The 15,738-nt window shown below is 33.0% G+C and overlaps 2 protein-coding genes across 3 annotated transcripts; one reads left to right on the top strand and one right to left on the bottom strand.

Annotated features, from left to right (window-relative positions):
• The first annotated feature begins 2,724 nt into the window (after positions 1 to 2,724).
• Positions 2,725 to 6,074, top strand: LOC105141385 (2-Cys peroxiredoxin BAS1, chloroplastic-like). Of its 2 annotated transcripts, XR_845361.1 has the most exons (8): positions 2,725 to 3,103; positions 3,253 to 3,327; positions 3,656 to 3,737; positions 3,839 to 3,918; positions 4,696 to 4,821; positions 5,400 to 5,513; positions 5,678 to 5,868; positions 5,906 to 6,074. XR_845361.1 is itself a non-coding variant. In XM_011048579.1 (7 exons), the coding sequence occupies exons 1-7, from the start codon at positions 2,906 to 2,908 to the stop codon at positions 5,792 to 5,794; spliced, it is 792 nt and encodes a 263-aa protein (XP_011046881.1). In that variant the 5' UTR covers positions 2,725 to 2,905; the 3' UTR covers positions 5,795 to 6,058. The 2 variants fall into 2 exon arrangements, 1 of the variants encoding a protein (XP_011046881.1); XM_011048579.1 differs by having other exon boundaries at positions 5,678 to 6,058.
• Positions 6,075 to 8,690: 2,616 nt separating this feature from the next.
• On the bottom strand, positions 8,691 to 13,739 carry LOC105141386 (cytokinin riboside 5'-monophosphate phosphoribohydrolase LOG7-like). The gene is made up of 7 exons (XM_011048581.1): positions 13,568 to 13,739; positions 12,344 to 12,441; positions 11,394 to 11,424; positions 10,946 to 11,045; positions 10,691 to 10,761; positions 9,261 to 9,404; positions 8,691 to 9,119 (listed from the first exon to the last, which is right to left on the bottom strand). Exons 1-7 carry the CDS (start codon positions 13,673 to 13,675, stop codon positions 9,027 to 9,029), a joined length of 645 nt encoding a protein of 214 aa, XP_011046883.1. The 5' UTR covers positions 13,676 to 13,739; the 3' UTR covers positions 8,691 to 9,026.
• Positions 13,740 to 15,738: the final 1,999 nt, after the last annotated feature.

Raw genomic sequence — 15,738 nt, 5'->3', positions numbered from 1 at the left:
AATTTTTTTTAAATAAAAAATTATTATTTTAATATATTTCTAAATAAAAAATAATTTAAATTATAACTAGAGTTTTAAATATACCTTCACAGTATAATTTTTGAACCCACAAACTAAAAAATTTATTCTCACCTCAGAAAAATCTCATCCCAGTACCATCACTTCATTATCATCACCACTGCAGCATAACTACCATTGCCTTATGACAACAACACGTCATCATGATTTTATTATCACCAATTTTTTTATATCATTACTTACCAAATATAATAAATTTTTTCATGTAAAATAATTCATGAGAAAACAATTTTCATGCAAAATACTCTATGCAAAACAAGCTATTCTTTAGTATATTATGCCATTTTCAACTTATATGGTATTTTTGCTATTAATGTTGACTGACTTTCTTTTTCAAATTTAACAGACAAGGTTTTTCAGCTGAAATCGACATTTAAAAGCATTAAATTAGACCAGAACAAATAATGAACCCAATAAAATCATAATATAATATTGAATACAAACCTTAGGGGGGAGGTGTTCTATAACAATCCCACGACCTCTATTAAAAGAACTTTTGGTTAAACCAAAATTAATTAACTAATTTACTGCTGAATTTACTTTTCAAAATCCATGTTGCCCTTTAACTTCTACTCCCTGGCAAATAAATTTTAAAGGATTTTTGAGAGTATGGTTATTGTTATTTGTAAAAATAATTTTTATTCAAAAATATATTAAAATAATATTTTTAAAAAATTATTTTGATATTAACATATCAAAATAATTTAAAAATATAAAATATAATTTTTAATTTTTTTAAAAATATTTTTAAAATATAAAAACTTTAAAAATGATTAATATGGTAGGGGTTTAAGAATTGCTTGTCAATAGGAATTTAAAAGCTAATTTTAAAGTAAGATTCATCTCCAGTATTAGATTTTATTTCCATAAAGATCTAAAAAAATTGCATGATGATTATTTATCATATAATAATATTTTATATTTTTAAATTAACATAAATATTCGGATCAGCTTGCATATACCTTGATTAATTTTACGGGTCCTAAAGTTAATCATTATAACCCTCTAGTAATCCTGAAATTTATAGAACTTAAATTAGTGATTTTTAAAAAAATAAATTTAAAATATAACCAATTAAACTACACCCATAAGGATGGTAATATTCTATTTTATTTTGAGAAGGACTTAATAGGGGTGTTCAAAAAAACTAATTAACTAAAAAAATCGAGAGGACTAATAAAAACTGAACCGAGATAGAAAATTGATTAAACTAATTTTTAAAACCATAAAATCTTACCGGTTAGATTTGGTTTTGGTTTAACCACCTAAACTGGTGAATCGAACCGATAATATAAATAACACAGTAAAGAGTAAACCACTAAACCTAAGCTTAATTGATATTCTGAAACCGCTGCTCAAGCCAAAAAGTAAAGAGCCAAAGATAATTTATTGCCTTCTTCCTTCTGCATCTATCTTGCGCCCTACCCCTGCATCTTGATTCTTACCCTTCAATTTTCATCCTCCCTCTTCTCCCTTCCACATCTGTCTTACACCCTATCCCTGCATCTTGACTCCTGTCCTTTAATTTTCATCCTCCCTCTTCTCCTTTCTATATCTATCTTGCCCCTGCCCCTGCCCTTTAAATTTCATATCCCTGTATCTTGCCCTCTGTATTTATCTCTTTTCTAGCTGAACAATAAATCAACAATTCACATCTCTATACCCATTTAGTCCACTTGCAGCTGAACAAAAATCCGAACAAAGCCCCTTGGCTTCTTTCTTCACTTACTATACAAAGAGAGGTTTTTTGGTTTTTAGCTACAAAATCGGATTCAATCAAACCAAAACAGTCAGTTTGAATTGAGATTTGGTTTGGTTTGAATTTTTAAAAATATAAGTTACTTAGTTTGGTTAATTTTTATGATTCAAATTGAATTGAATCGAACCATGAATATACCTAATGCCTAACATGCTTATGATTTTATAAGATATTTTAACAACTTTTTAATAAATTTTTGAAAGCTTACCTTGGCTAATGGTTAATAAGTGAGTTTATTTTATTTTTTAACGGTATTATTTAATTAGGGTTTTATAAAAGCATGGGGACTATTTTCTTCATGATGTTGAAAACTGATTTGATAATATCTGAATTTGTTTTTAAATAATAATAAAAAAGAGGAGAATAAAATGCAAATGTAAAATATATGAGATGACAAAATTAGGTAATGTTTGGTATTGGAGTAGTAATTATTTTTTAAATTTATTTTTAATATTAGTATATTAAAATAATTTAAAATTATTAAAAAAATTAATTAAAAAATAAAAAAATTAATTTTTTTAAATATAAAAACAAACACACTTTTAAATATTACATCAACAACAACTATAACTTGTATTATATATTCCACCTTTATTTTCAAGTGCAACCTAAAATAAAGGTCGGTAAAAATTTATTTATTTATTTATTATTTAAAATTAATTTTTTTATGATTTTAAAATTATTTGAACGTGATGATGTTAAAAAAATTAAGAAATATTATTTTAAAATAAAAAAAAATTAAATTGTTTTTACTACCATTTCAAATATTTTCTGCATTTCAGATGGCCCAAAATGTATGGAACGGGTAACCCACTTGCCCTGTCCTGTACAGTCCACAATGTACATAATAATAATAGTAGTAATAAATAGCATCTACTATTCCATAGGGTTTCCTCTCTCATCTCATCTCTATACTGTAACTTAGCTGTAGTTTTTATCAAATCACTCATCATTTTTCCACCTTATACTTGCTTGCTGCTACCCGCACTCACACACCAAGTACAACTACAAGAGAAGGAGCCCTCTGCTCCGCCCTCCACCCCCCACCCCCCAAAAAAAAAAAAAAAAATGGCCTGCTCTGCAACTTCTACCTCTTTCATCTCCTCTATCGCCGCCGCCAAATCCATGGCCACTCCTCTCTCTAAAACCCTAACTCTCCCCAACTCCTTCTCTGGTACACGGAAACCTATCCAATCTCCCGTCCTCCGTTCCATTTCCCTGGCCCGCGGCTCTCATTCTGCAAAGTCCTTCGTTGTCAAAGCCTCTGTAAGTTCCAATATAAATAAATAATTTCAAATTGGATCGATGATTTTTATGCCTTCATTTTGCGTTTCTATAGTAATTCTTTGTAAATGCTTCTCTTGTGTTTGATAATTAGTCTCTAACTAGGTTTGCTTTCGTTTTCATCCGTGTAGAGTGAACTTCCATTGGTTGGAAACGTAGCACCGGATTTCGAGGCTGAGGCTGTTTTCGATCAAGAGTTTATTAAGGTAGTTTGTGCTTACAATGCTGTTGAATATAAGGTCCTTTTTTAATTAAATTTCTTAATGTACATTGAAGTATTGTTCGGTGAAATTTGGACTTGAAAAAAAAGTTAATTGCTGCTTTGATCGTTGTAAAATCTTAGCTGGTTAATTGTTAACTTGATTAACGATGTAATGTGTCAATCAAGCTAGCGGAGATATGTTTTATTCAGGTTTCTTCGTGAAAATTGTATTCTTTTAATGAATGTGAATTGATTTTGTTACCACCTTGCAATTGCGGTCATGTTTTGTTGTTTATTTGAAACTCTAGTTGATTTGGTAATTTTGGTTTCAGGTTAAACTATCTGAGTATATCGGGAAGAAATATGTGGTTCTATTTTTCTATCCATTGGACTTCACATTTGTTTGTCCAACAGGTTTGTTTTGAACTCAGAAAATGTAATTTGAAATTTCAAGGAGTTGTGGATGCTAATTGTTCTTCAATTTTTTTTTTTTTTTGTCTTACTTGTGTGCTGAGAAATCACTGCTTTTAGTGACCGTTATGAGGTATTCAAGCAGATAAACACAAAAATATTGGATGTTTCAGTCGACAGTGTGGTATGTTCTTTTGTTTTTTTTCAAAATCAAGAAACAAAATCCTAGGAGGTGTATGACTTTGGCCTGAAACTTTGGTGGTTTTTATGTCTTCACTTGAAGTTTTCAACTTTATTTTATGATCTTGGTCTTACACAACACACACATTTAGATAATGTCTCTAGATAATCTCATTGAAAACTTTTGTTTCCGTGAGGTGGGGGAAAGGATTCTTGTAGCCAACCCAAGCTTGCTTGGATTAAAGCTTGGTTGCGGTGATTTTGCATGTATGTGTATGTATTGGTTTCCTGAACAGAAATAATGTGGGCCTTGCTTGCTAAAACAACTGAGAAAATTGCATGGCCTTTGCGTGTGACTGTATGACTCAAATCACAGCATTCTGAGTTGCTCAGCTGAAGTGAATATTGTGATGGACAAAACTTGGACTTGGTTGAAGAAGAAAATAGGAACCGATAATTAGTGTAAAGAATCTCAATTTTGTTTCCTGTCATAAATCTATTGAATTTGGCTATAGAAGTTATAATCTTCATATAATGCAATTGCAACCTTTTTGGTAGCAAGTTGGGTCATTACTGCTCAGTGGCTACTATTCCATAAGCTTTTGTCTGTTCTAATAATACACAAACATTTGTGTTAATAACTGGAATTGTTTATTGATATTGATCACAGCAAATGGAAGTATCCACTGTCCATTTGCTGTATCACAGCTGATTTTGGTCATGGACTAAAAATCAGAAATTGTTTATTGATATTGATCATGTCATGATACTCTTTGTGCAGTTCTCGCACCTTGCCTGGGTCCAAACAGATAGAAAGTCTGGTGGGCTTGGAGATTTGAAGTATCCTTTGATTTCTGATGTCACCAAATCCATTTCAAAATCTTATGGGGTGTTAATCCCTGATCAGGTATGAGGAGCTTTCTTTTCTTTTCTTTTTTTGTAATTCTAAAAGAACACAATAATCCCCTTCGATTCTTTTAATGTGTGTACATGCACACATCCATGCATTAGTTGTCTTCTATTTATTACTGGCATGAATCAGTATGAAGCTAAACTATCATGACTTAGGTCTAATGCACATTTAGTTCTCTATTGAACGGGAATCAGACTGTCTTGTTCATTCTCTTAGTGGTCCTATGGATCCTGGAGTTAATGCAGTGCGTAACTACATGCATGTACATGCACACATCCATGCATTAGTTGTCTTCTGTTTATTACTGGCACGATTCAGTACGAAGCTAAACTATTGTGACATAGGTCTCATGCACATTTAGTTCTCTAATGAATATTGAATGGGAATCAGACTGTCTTGTTCATTCTCTTAGTGGTTCTATGGATCCTGAAGTCATTGCCCATTGTCTGATAATGTTGGGAAAAGGGTTTTCATATTAAACACCATGGCCACTCAGCTTCTGCACGCTGTTTGGAGGAGGAGCCCTTGCCTCTGCATTCCTTTTATTTATTCAGTTATGGTTTTAATTTCAGGGAGTTGCTCTGAGAGGACTTTTTATCATTGATAAAGAAGGAGTCATCCAACACTCCACCATTAACAACCTTGCCATTGGGCGTAGTGTTGACGAGACAAAGAGAACACTCCAGGTGATTTCACAAATACCGGGCAACAATATTCTAAAATCAGAAGATTTTGTAAATTAAGACTTGGTTTTATTATAGATGTAAAGTGCCTTTGGGCATGCATATGTTCTCCTTCCATTCTGATTGATTTCTGTTTAATCGTTTTTCGCTTTTGCATTTTCGTGCAGGCCTTGCAGTATGTGCAAGAAAATCCAGATGAAGTTTGCCCAGCTGGGTGGAAGCCTGGTGACAAGTCCATGAAACCTGACCCAAGACTGAGCAAGGATTACTTTGCCGCATTATAGAGGGGGTAGCATTTGCACTGCGACTTTCGTATCACTGTGAAGTGTGAATTAGGGAGATGTAAACGATTTTTATACATCATGTAATGTCTTTTTAGACATGCGAGTTTTGAGTATCAATTTTCGGAATAAGCGCCCTGGACAGGATTCTCTCTCTCTCTCTCTCTCTCTCTGTGTGTGTGTGTTCTTTTTCCTTGTAATGGAATGATATTGCAAAAACAATGGCATCGTTTCAATTCCCAATTCTAGTGTGCTTGGGCAGTATAATCAGCTTCTGTCTCAATTCAACACACAATGACAACAGAATGAATCACAAAAGCATCAAGAATGGGGATGCTTTTCAGTGGGTTGAGATTTGGTTGTGCATGAGCTGACCCGCCGAACTCCAAAGACTCCGTAGGTTTTCATTTTCAGTCGACTGAGATTTGGGTGGACTTAGCTAGCTTGCCATTGCCGAAGTCCTTCGCAACAGCCTTGGCAAGCTTTGGAATAAATTATGGTTTTGAGTTCATCGCTCAAATTTCATAATAGCTCAAAGGAATCTGCATGGAAACACGCCTCAAGGCAATGCCATTTTTGTAATCTGGGTGTTGTGTTAGGTTTTCTCCATGTTATCATCGCACAATTATTGATAGCCGGGCTGTGATCCATCCATTGTTGCGTTGTTGATTGTCTATTTTTCATCGTCTGTCCTCTGTTATTAACAATACCAAGTGCCTTCAATTAGGTGGCCATACAATGGTTGACGGCTAGCTTTTAAAAATTGATAATGATTGTTTTTTAAAATAATTTAAAAAATATATATATATTAAAATAATTTTTTTAATATAAACATATTAAAATGACTTAAAAATATAAAAGAAAAATTAATTTAAAATTAAAAAATTAATTTTTTTAATTTTTTTAAAATATTTTTGAAATGTAAAAATAAATTGTGAATAATAAAGATTGTATTAGACGCAAGCAATCAAATGCAATCACACATTAACAAAAGAAGATCATGTGCCTCTCACTTGTAGACACAAGCTTGAACCACGGCTTCCTTAAAATATGGTTCTTTAGCTTTCAATCTCCCACAAAAACGGAGTGAACTACTCAATTTCCATGCTTAACTGAAATTAAAGGGAAAAGGGGAATATTATCTAATCCAATGGGTTTCGTGTTATGAAGGATGCTGTATTTTTCAAATGGCTGTTAAAAAAAGATGGAAAGCTCCATGAACAAGAAGCCATTCCCTCTCAGATATTATTTGGTTTATCATGACCTAAAAGATCAAATATTCTAAAAGATACTCTGATAATGTGTCACTTAACGTCTTCAAACAATCCGAATCATTCTAGAGGATTGTTAATTGTTGGGAGAAACTCTTGGAGAGTAGTAAATTAATGCCCAGACATGAAGACATGCGAGATGCACTGCCTTATAGAAAACTTCAAATTAGTCTCCCTTGTGTCTTAATGTTCTGATCTTCCACAAACTGATTATAAAATGAAAGAGAATACTTTCTCAAAGATATTGAATTCTGTTCGAGAACTAAGGAGGGGGTTTTTCAACTATTAAACTTTGATGATTCCATGTGATATAAACTAAATCATAGGAGAAGAAGAAAATTATATGCAAAGTAAACGAATACGAATGTAGTCGGGCAGCGATAATAAATGATTTTAAATAATTAGGTGTGAGTTATCACAACTAAACGAGAACCTATCCTAAATAAATTACATGGATGGCTTGACATATATATTTATAGACTAGTAAGACATGCAAGTTAAAAAAAAAATCTGCTCACACTAAACCAAAATAATAACTCAAAAAAATCATAACATTTTATTTGATAGTTAGATTATACTCAAATTGTTATAAAAGTTTCTAAAAATTATTTTTCTTTTAGCAGCCATTACATTAATATGCATACTGTCAAATATTTATATATTAAAAATTTCATTAAGACATCTAGTTATAATAGTTTTTGTGATTTTTTTTCTTAATTTTAGATTTTATACTTTTTTTATTTATAATTCTAGATTAACTTGACCGGTAACAAATTTATAATCTAGTTAAGATATTGTAAATCTCATAAAAAATAAAATTTTTTTTAATTATTATTATTATTTAGAGAGAATAAAGTTGTAAATTTGGGGTTTATATTTATAGCGTATTTGCCTATAAAAAACTACATGTTTTTTTTTTTAATTGTTATTTTGAACTTTCACCTGCATCATGAATCCTGATCAGTGATCGGGATTGCATCCTTTCTTATGTGGGACAAAGGCTACATGCATATAAGCCTTGGAAGAGGGAAGAAAACGATTGTTTACCAACACGGGACAAATCTTTATGATTGGATTTTGGATTTTTTTTCCAGCTCCATCGAAGAATTCTGAAGATTAATTTTGTATTCATTCATGATTGATTTTATAAATTTTAATATTTTAATGTATAGAATTCATCTAGAAAAGAATATTTTTCAACAAAGTGTTTTGATCTCAAATCCTTACCACCTTATTTTTAATTAGTCCTTGAACATGCACCAATTATTTCCAACGTCACCTTATCCCCTCCGCAAAATAACAGTCTTGCTCCTTTTAGTCATGTCTAATATCAGGAGCCGCATTTGCTCATAAAACCTGAAGCATTATAGTGGAAAACGTGGGGTGGGTGGCAAGGAAAAAAGGTTCAGATAATCTTGGGGTGGCAAGGAAAAAAGGTTCAGATAATCTGGTCACTCGGATGCCAGAAGCACTAGCCATTCGAGGGACCTTGATCCGATGCTTAAGAATGGTTAAAACGTGATCGTCCGTGTTCTGTCAAATTTACTTTACAAAAAGGAACACAAATTGTATTAGTTCAGCTTTAATGGATTCTACTGTAGATAAAATTGCGTTTTTTTCCCCTTTAAATTACTCGATCTGGTTAATTTGACTACATGAAATACATAATATCATCCTCCTCATCGAAAGATGGAAACAGAATTATAAAAAAGCCTGAATTGATTCCATTTCTTCCTTCCAAGTTTTCACAAAAGGGAAAAGGGGGTGCTCCTTTTCCATTACATTATATATATTGGACTTCGAGACATCAGAGCTGACCCGACGCCAAAAAGAAACCCAAAAAGCTCTTCTTCTCAAAGCTTGTTGACTTGTTGTATACGGTATGCAAGACCGTACATACCTGTATCGCTGAGCAAGCAGGCAAAACCGAAGTCCATGTCCTATATACCCAAGCAAAGAGATTACTAGGCAACCCCAGATTCAGGCACGCAAGTCAGTCTATCAACCTCCTCCCACACCAACTTTGCTGTTATTTCATCATGTTCTGGCACATAATCCTGAAGTAACAAAAAGTTACCCAAAAAACAATGAGATATGCATACAAAATTAGGTTATGTGAATCCACCAAGTAATAAAAAGTTACCCTTCTGAATTGTCAAGCAAAAAACCATGTTTTAGCAAGAGAAGGGAGCATTTACCTCTAGTTGTCTGAACAATTGTTTAGCTGTGGACGCAGACACGATAATGCGACGTGCAGCAGGCGATATAAAGCCTTCATCAACGGCCTTGTCAATAAATGACAGCAGCGAATTATAGTATCCATCTACATTCAAGAGGCCCACCTGCAAAAATAACATGAAAGACCCACCTGCTTAATTCCCTAATAAACTACATTTCATGATACCGAAACCGAAACATCTTATTTTAAATACCAAATTAACCTAACCTACTATTAAAGAACACCATTGTTTTGACCATCAGACCTTCACATTTTTTTAAGTCTCTATGAGGAACTTTCTCCCATTCAGACGGACACCCTACCAATCAACACGCCATACAAAATTATATTGCTTGAAGATGGCATATCTTAAGCTAATCTTCCCATGTGAATCCATTGAAGGGCCACATGATTAGATTCAAAGCTACATTACTTCTCTATCACAATCCATAACATTTATTGACTAAGATGGCGCCTTTAGAAGCATATGCAACAACCAAACAGCCGTGAACTCGAGAAACATGACATATCCGACACATTCCAAGCTTCTAGGCGAGCTAAAATATTTTAAGATATACAACGAGTTGTGGAACTGGAAAAATGACAACTTGTGACGCAACAATAACGGCTGCTGCTATGTTGTGGGGAAATGATCTAAAGAATAAGAGAGAAAGTTGCTGGTCAGGGCATACTACTATCTTAAATTCCCATCATTTTAGTTTGATAGTTTTGAACTCCTTTCTTCATAAACAAGATATCTTTACATTGTGGTTCATTTAAACGAATTCTATGAATTTTTAGTCCTTTATGCTGCACAAATATTAAATGGATTATCATGCTTGTTCATTGTTAACGAAGCTACCAAACAAAGTTCCAAAAATTCTTTTTTGTCCCTTGTTAAAAAGACACATGCCATGCAGATGTTGGATACTTTCTGAAAATAGCCATGTAAATGTCCAATACAAGCAAATGAACCTGACACATGGGCGATAATCATAGCATGTCATCTTAAACTGCGAATCAATGATCGTTCTAGTAAAATTCAGTTTGTTACCCATCCTCTTGTCTCTGATAGTTTCTTAATCAAGCAACGAAAAATGTTAATAAAAGCAATTAAAGATGAAATCAGTGCATATACTTTTAGTTAGGTTTTTCTTGTAAGAGACAATTGCTAATAAAATGGAATCATTTAAATTTTGATGCCTTTAGAAAAACATAATTGTAGCTCGCGCGTGTTAATCATTGTTGTTCTTGGATAAGAGAGCGTTGATCATTTTAACTAATCTTTTCTTCATAATGATTTCATGGTTTGACTTTCTGTTATGCAACGACACAGGACGTTAATTATTTGGATCCGTCCCCGCAAATGATCATACTCGATAAAAAAAAAAGTAGGAGAACAATTCTTACAGGTTTGTGATGGATATTAAGTTGAGCCCATGTAATTACTTCAAGTAATTCTTCTAGTGTCCCATAGCCCCCTGGCATTAACAAAGATCACAGTTAAGGACATTGTGAAAAATTACTGTAATGCATGACCATATACAAGTCCAATTGCATGGGAATTCTGTCTTGATTCTTGATTTGTGATTGTGAGAACCTCTTAACACATTGCATATACTGTTCATCACATCCCATAAAATAGTCTACGTATCAAATCCTTACCAGGGAGGGCAATGAAGGCATCGGCTTGGCGAGCCATTTCAGCTTTCCTTTGATGCATATCAGATACAGCTCTAACCTCCCCGACAGGCTCTCCTGTTACCTGCAAAAAGAATGTATATATTACAAAATATTTAATACTTGTCATTAACCAATGCCTCTTTTAGTTTCACAGTACTGTTAGACTTCTTTCAAAAACCAACAAACACACATCTGCTTCTTAATATTTAAGTGTGTTAATAAACAATTGAGGAGCTTGGCTGAATGGACAGATGGGTCACGAAATGAAAAGACAGTGGCAGAACAAAACATACTAAATGTATCCAATGACATCATGTTGTCTTATCATTGCATAATATTACTGCCATTAACGAAGACAAAGCACATGATCATGTAAAACAAAACTGAGGTTTTGCTTTATACTAGGGTGTTTTAGTGTTTGTTTACATACCTCTCTGGGCATTAGGGACCTTGGGATAACTCTGCAAGATGAAAACAATCCAATAACTGCAAGTCAGGAACAATATCCAAGCAACACAGGTTCAAAGAGGAAATGCATGTGAAGATTTTTTTGAAAGGTCAGCGAGTTTTATTGATCTTAAGGAAGAAATTTGGTTGCCCACAGGCAAGGTCATTTGACAACCTAAACAGGCCTTCAATCCTGTAACACTACTTACTACAGGGGTAGCGAGGTCTTTCTAAGAATCAAAATTGCAACTGCTTTCCTATTCATGAAAAAGAAGGGTGCTCCAATCACTGCCTTAAAGTTTGCATACTTTCTACCAACCTTTTCAGTCTCTTTCTCTCAAACAGGAAGACATGGTAGCATTACACTGACATTGCAAGGACCAAAACAGATCCACTTTATCCAACTCATGATCAAGGCTGCTCAAAAGGCTTCCCAAACATTAGTTAAACACTCGCTTGTACTGAATAGAACTCTAGCCATGGTCATAATAAGCATAAACTAATAATAATAAATTCAGTACCACGTCCACAGGTAATATCTACAAAATTAACGTGTTCGAAACACGACTGTTTGATTCAAAAGAAGAAATTAAGAAAAGAAATTGTTAAATTCCTCATTTCAGTCTGGACCAGCATTTGATCCCATGATGTCTGGCTTTGAGTAGGTTTGAGAAATGGGAATTCCAATTCATTGGAAATTAGGAAATCTGCATGGCTCAAGAGGAAAAACTGACAGTAATAAACAAATAAGTAAAAGAATGTCTGCCAAACCTCATTTCAATGTACCAAAGGGGAAGGTAACTATTATAATGAGAAAAAATGATGCTTGTCTTGTGAAGCAGACTTCTTTTACTTGACATCCAAAGATGTAAAGATCGAGTAGAGAGAGAGAGAGAGAGAGAGAGAGAGAGAGAGAGAGAGAGAGGGACTAACCCTAGAACATGGCGCCCACCATCATGAACCGCCTGAGAAACAAGGCCCATTAACCCCACGCTCCCGCCTCCATAGACCAAATCAATTCTTCTCTCAACCTTCAAGGCTCATAGAAAACCAAACCCAGTTAACACGTGTCACAAATAACAATCATCAACACCACAAGATATTCATTGGTATGATTCAATAAATTAACCATGGAATTCATTATATGACAATAATAATCATAAGCTTCTAGTGGAACAAATAAAAACTATAAAGACCAGTGAGTGAAAAAAAAAAAACAATACTGGCAGGGAACCCCATAAACAAAAATAATGGAGTTTGAGTTTGTGAAGTAGTGCCCAAAGGGAACATGCTTAAAAGAGTCATGATATCAAGGCAGCACGTTTGGTTCCCCAGGGGATTAACCAAAGAATATTCATCTTGTTTTTATTTAGGTTTTAATATTTTCTTTCTCTTGAAATTAAATTTACAGAACCAAAAAAAAAAAAAAAACAAAGGATCATGCAAGAAGGCTGCTCAACTGACAGGCAGGTTACAGCTAGCAGTCTCTCATGCCTAACATAAACCCTAAACCTTCTCTCCCTCAGCTAACTTCTCTAACAATCATAAGCCCACGTTGAAAGCTTGTTTTGTGGCAACTTGCAGACACACCACCACCACCACCACTCCCACACCCAGTACTTGAAGAAGGGGAAAAAAACAAAGAAGTATATTTGCAGAATCATGAAGCAAAATCATCCAGGCTAATGGGATGAATAAATAAACAAACTTTTTTTTCGAAAACAAAAGAAATAGACGATGAAAATATTGAAGTATCTAAAACGAGGGTATCTTGTTGCGCTCTAAAAGCCAAAACCAAGACCATAAAAAAAGATAATAACTTTAACCAAATTCGCGTTGAATGAAGGATCAACATTGAAATATTGTTATATATTCACCCAAAAGATTGAAGGAAAATTTTAGAATCTCTCCTTCAATGAGCAAAGTTGAATTTCTAAGACCCAGAAAGAGATAAGGGCGAAAAAAGAACACAAAAAAGAGGTGTAAAAAAGAATAAATTATCCCAAGTTGGAAATGGTCTAAAGAAAAGCTATTCGAGAGAAATGTTGAATGGTAGGGATGAATATGTGAAAAGAACCAGGGGAAATCCATTGTATCTGTGAGCTGATATGAAGTGTGTGTGTGTGTGTGTGTCTATACATATGTAAATACAATTACCAGTTCCTTGGCCAACTCAACAGCAGCTTCCTGGTAGCTGGCTTTCTTGCCTGAACTACTGCCACAAAACACGCAAACCCTCTTAAACTTGGATTCAGTACCCTCCATCTCCCTCCCTCCCTCGCTCTCTCTCTCTCTCTCTCTGAGCTCTGGCTTTCTTAGTTTTCTCTCTCTCAATCTCTCTCTCTCTGAGCCTGGCTTTCTTAGTTTTCTCTCTCTCAATGATGGTGTGTTTGAAGAATGAGAGGGTTGAGAACGAGAACAAAGTGAATATTTGTTTAAATATAGAAAATTCCTCCCAAACTCACGTTAACCCTTTAGCCGAGTTATTGGTAGGTATTTTTATTTTTGTAATTTTCTTCTTGGAGAATAGGGATAATTTTATACTTGTAAGGGGTTATTTATTTGTTTCGCGAAATTTACGACTTGTATACCGTCTTCTTTCTGAATTTTAATCTTGTTGTGTTTCTTTTAGGTTATGACGATTCATAGTTATTAATTTAAATTCAATGATATTAGGTAAAAACACTTAATAATAATAATAATAATAAAATTATTACCTTTTTAATAATAATAATAATAAAATTATTACCTATATATTTATTTAATTTTAATTTAATAATTTATATTTCATAAAAATGATTATTAGATTTATTAAAAAAAACATGAGAGGGTATAAAAATATTAATTGTCAAGAGGTTTTGAATTGTAGAATAACGCATGAAAAAATCATATCGGTTGGGTGTCAAATATGTCTGTCTATATTCCATTCATGTTCAAAATGATATTTGATAAAAATAACACTTCTTTTTGACAAATTAGTAAAAAAAGAAAAAAGAAAAAGAGGATAAAATACCAATTGATTATATTTAAATAATAATAATTTCTCCAGAAATACTCTTCCAAGATCACTTTTCAACAAACCACATTAATTAGTTGATTAGTGCAGCCTGACGATGGGATTATAAATCTAGTACGTACGTTACGCAATTGATTAGTGATTTCAGGCAAACATTTTGGTAATTTCAAATTGCATAGAATTGCTTTTTATTTTTTATCTAGGGCATGGTATATCTGATTTTGTCTCCTTATGAACTTTCGGTACATCATTTCTTTTTTATCAGTAGTATATAAGGACCCAAAAATTTATGTGGAAATTGAAAATTTTCTCATTTTTCTTTTATTTATTGAGAAATTCCTTTTTTATCATTTATATTTAAAAACTTTTAAAATTATTTTCAATCATTTCAAGTTTTTATGTTCATTTCCTTTCCAAAGTTGGTTTTTCTAGTGTTAATAGATAAAAAAGGAAAATACTTGATATATCCAAAATACTCAATTTCTCTATAACACAAAGAATGCTAAGGACTTGGCCTAGCGGTGGCAGGAATCTCGCTCCTTCTACTGCTATGGGTTCGAGTCCTGGAGTTGCATGTCTGTTAGCTCCGCGCTGCCTTACCTGCCTGCTAGGTTTTTTCCAAAGTTGGTTTTTCTAGTGTTAATAAATAAAAAAGGGAAATACTTGATATATCCAAAATACTCAACTTCTCTACAACACAAAGAATGCTAAGGACTTGGATGTGTCTTAATATATGCGCACCTAAAACATAAAATAAACAAGTAAATCGATAAATAATTGTTTTAAAAAAATTGATGGACAATTCCAAGTTCAAAGTAATAATAATAATAACAACAAAACTATAAAACAAGCAAAATAGCATGATTTTCTTTCCAGCAATCTACGGGTAGCTTTACAATGAACTTCAAGAAAACCCTCGTCTAATTGAACTATTTCGTGCAACAAGTTTTTACTATCCAACACAGAAAATTAAACGTTGAAGAACCCATGAAAATATAAAACAAAAAAAAAGTAAGCATTGAATGAAAACAAGAAAATATATATATAAAAAAAAGTAAGCATTGAATGAAAACAATGCTCAAAACTATATAAACATTAGATAAACATGAAAAAAAAAGCAACACATCTATTATTCCATATACTAAATCTAGAATAATAAAATCATAATAGATAAATAAATAAAATTTGATTAATAAAAAATTATTTGCTAATAAAAAAACACTCTAGTGAAAAAGTAGACGAGATTTTATTTATAAAATGTATTAATATTAAAAAAATTGTTAAATCACTATAGTTATACCCACGAAATATT

The sequence above is a fragment of the Populus euphratica genome, unplaced genomic scaffold (genome assembly GCF_000495115.2).
Source record: "Populus euphratica unplaced genomic scaffold, PopEup_1.0 scaffold144.1, whole genome shotgun sequence".
NCBI lineage: Eukaryota > Viridiplantae > Streptophyta > Magnoliopsida > Malpighiales > Salicaceae > Populus > Populus euphratica.
This window is presented reverse-complemented; position numbering and strand designations above follow the sequence as displayed.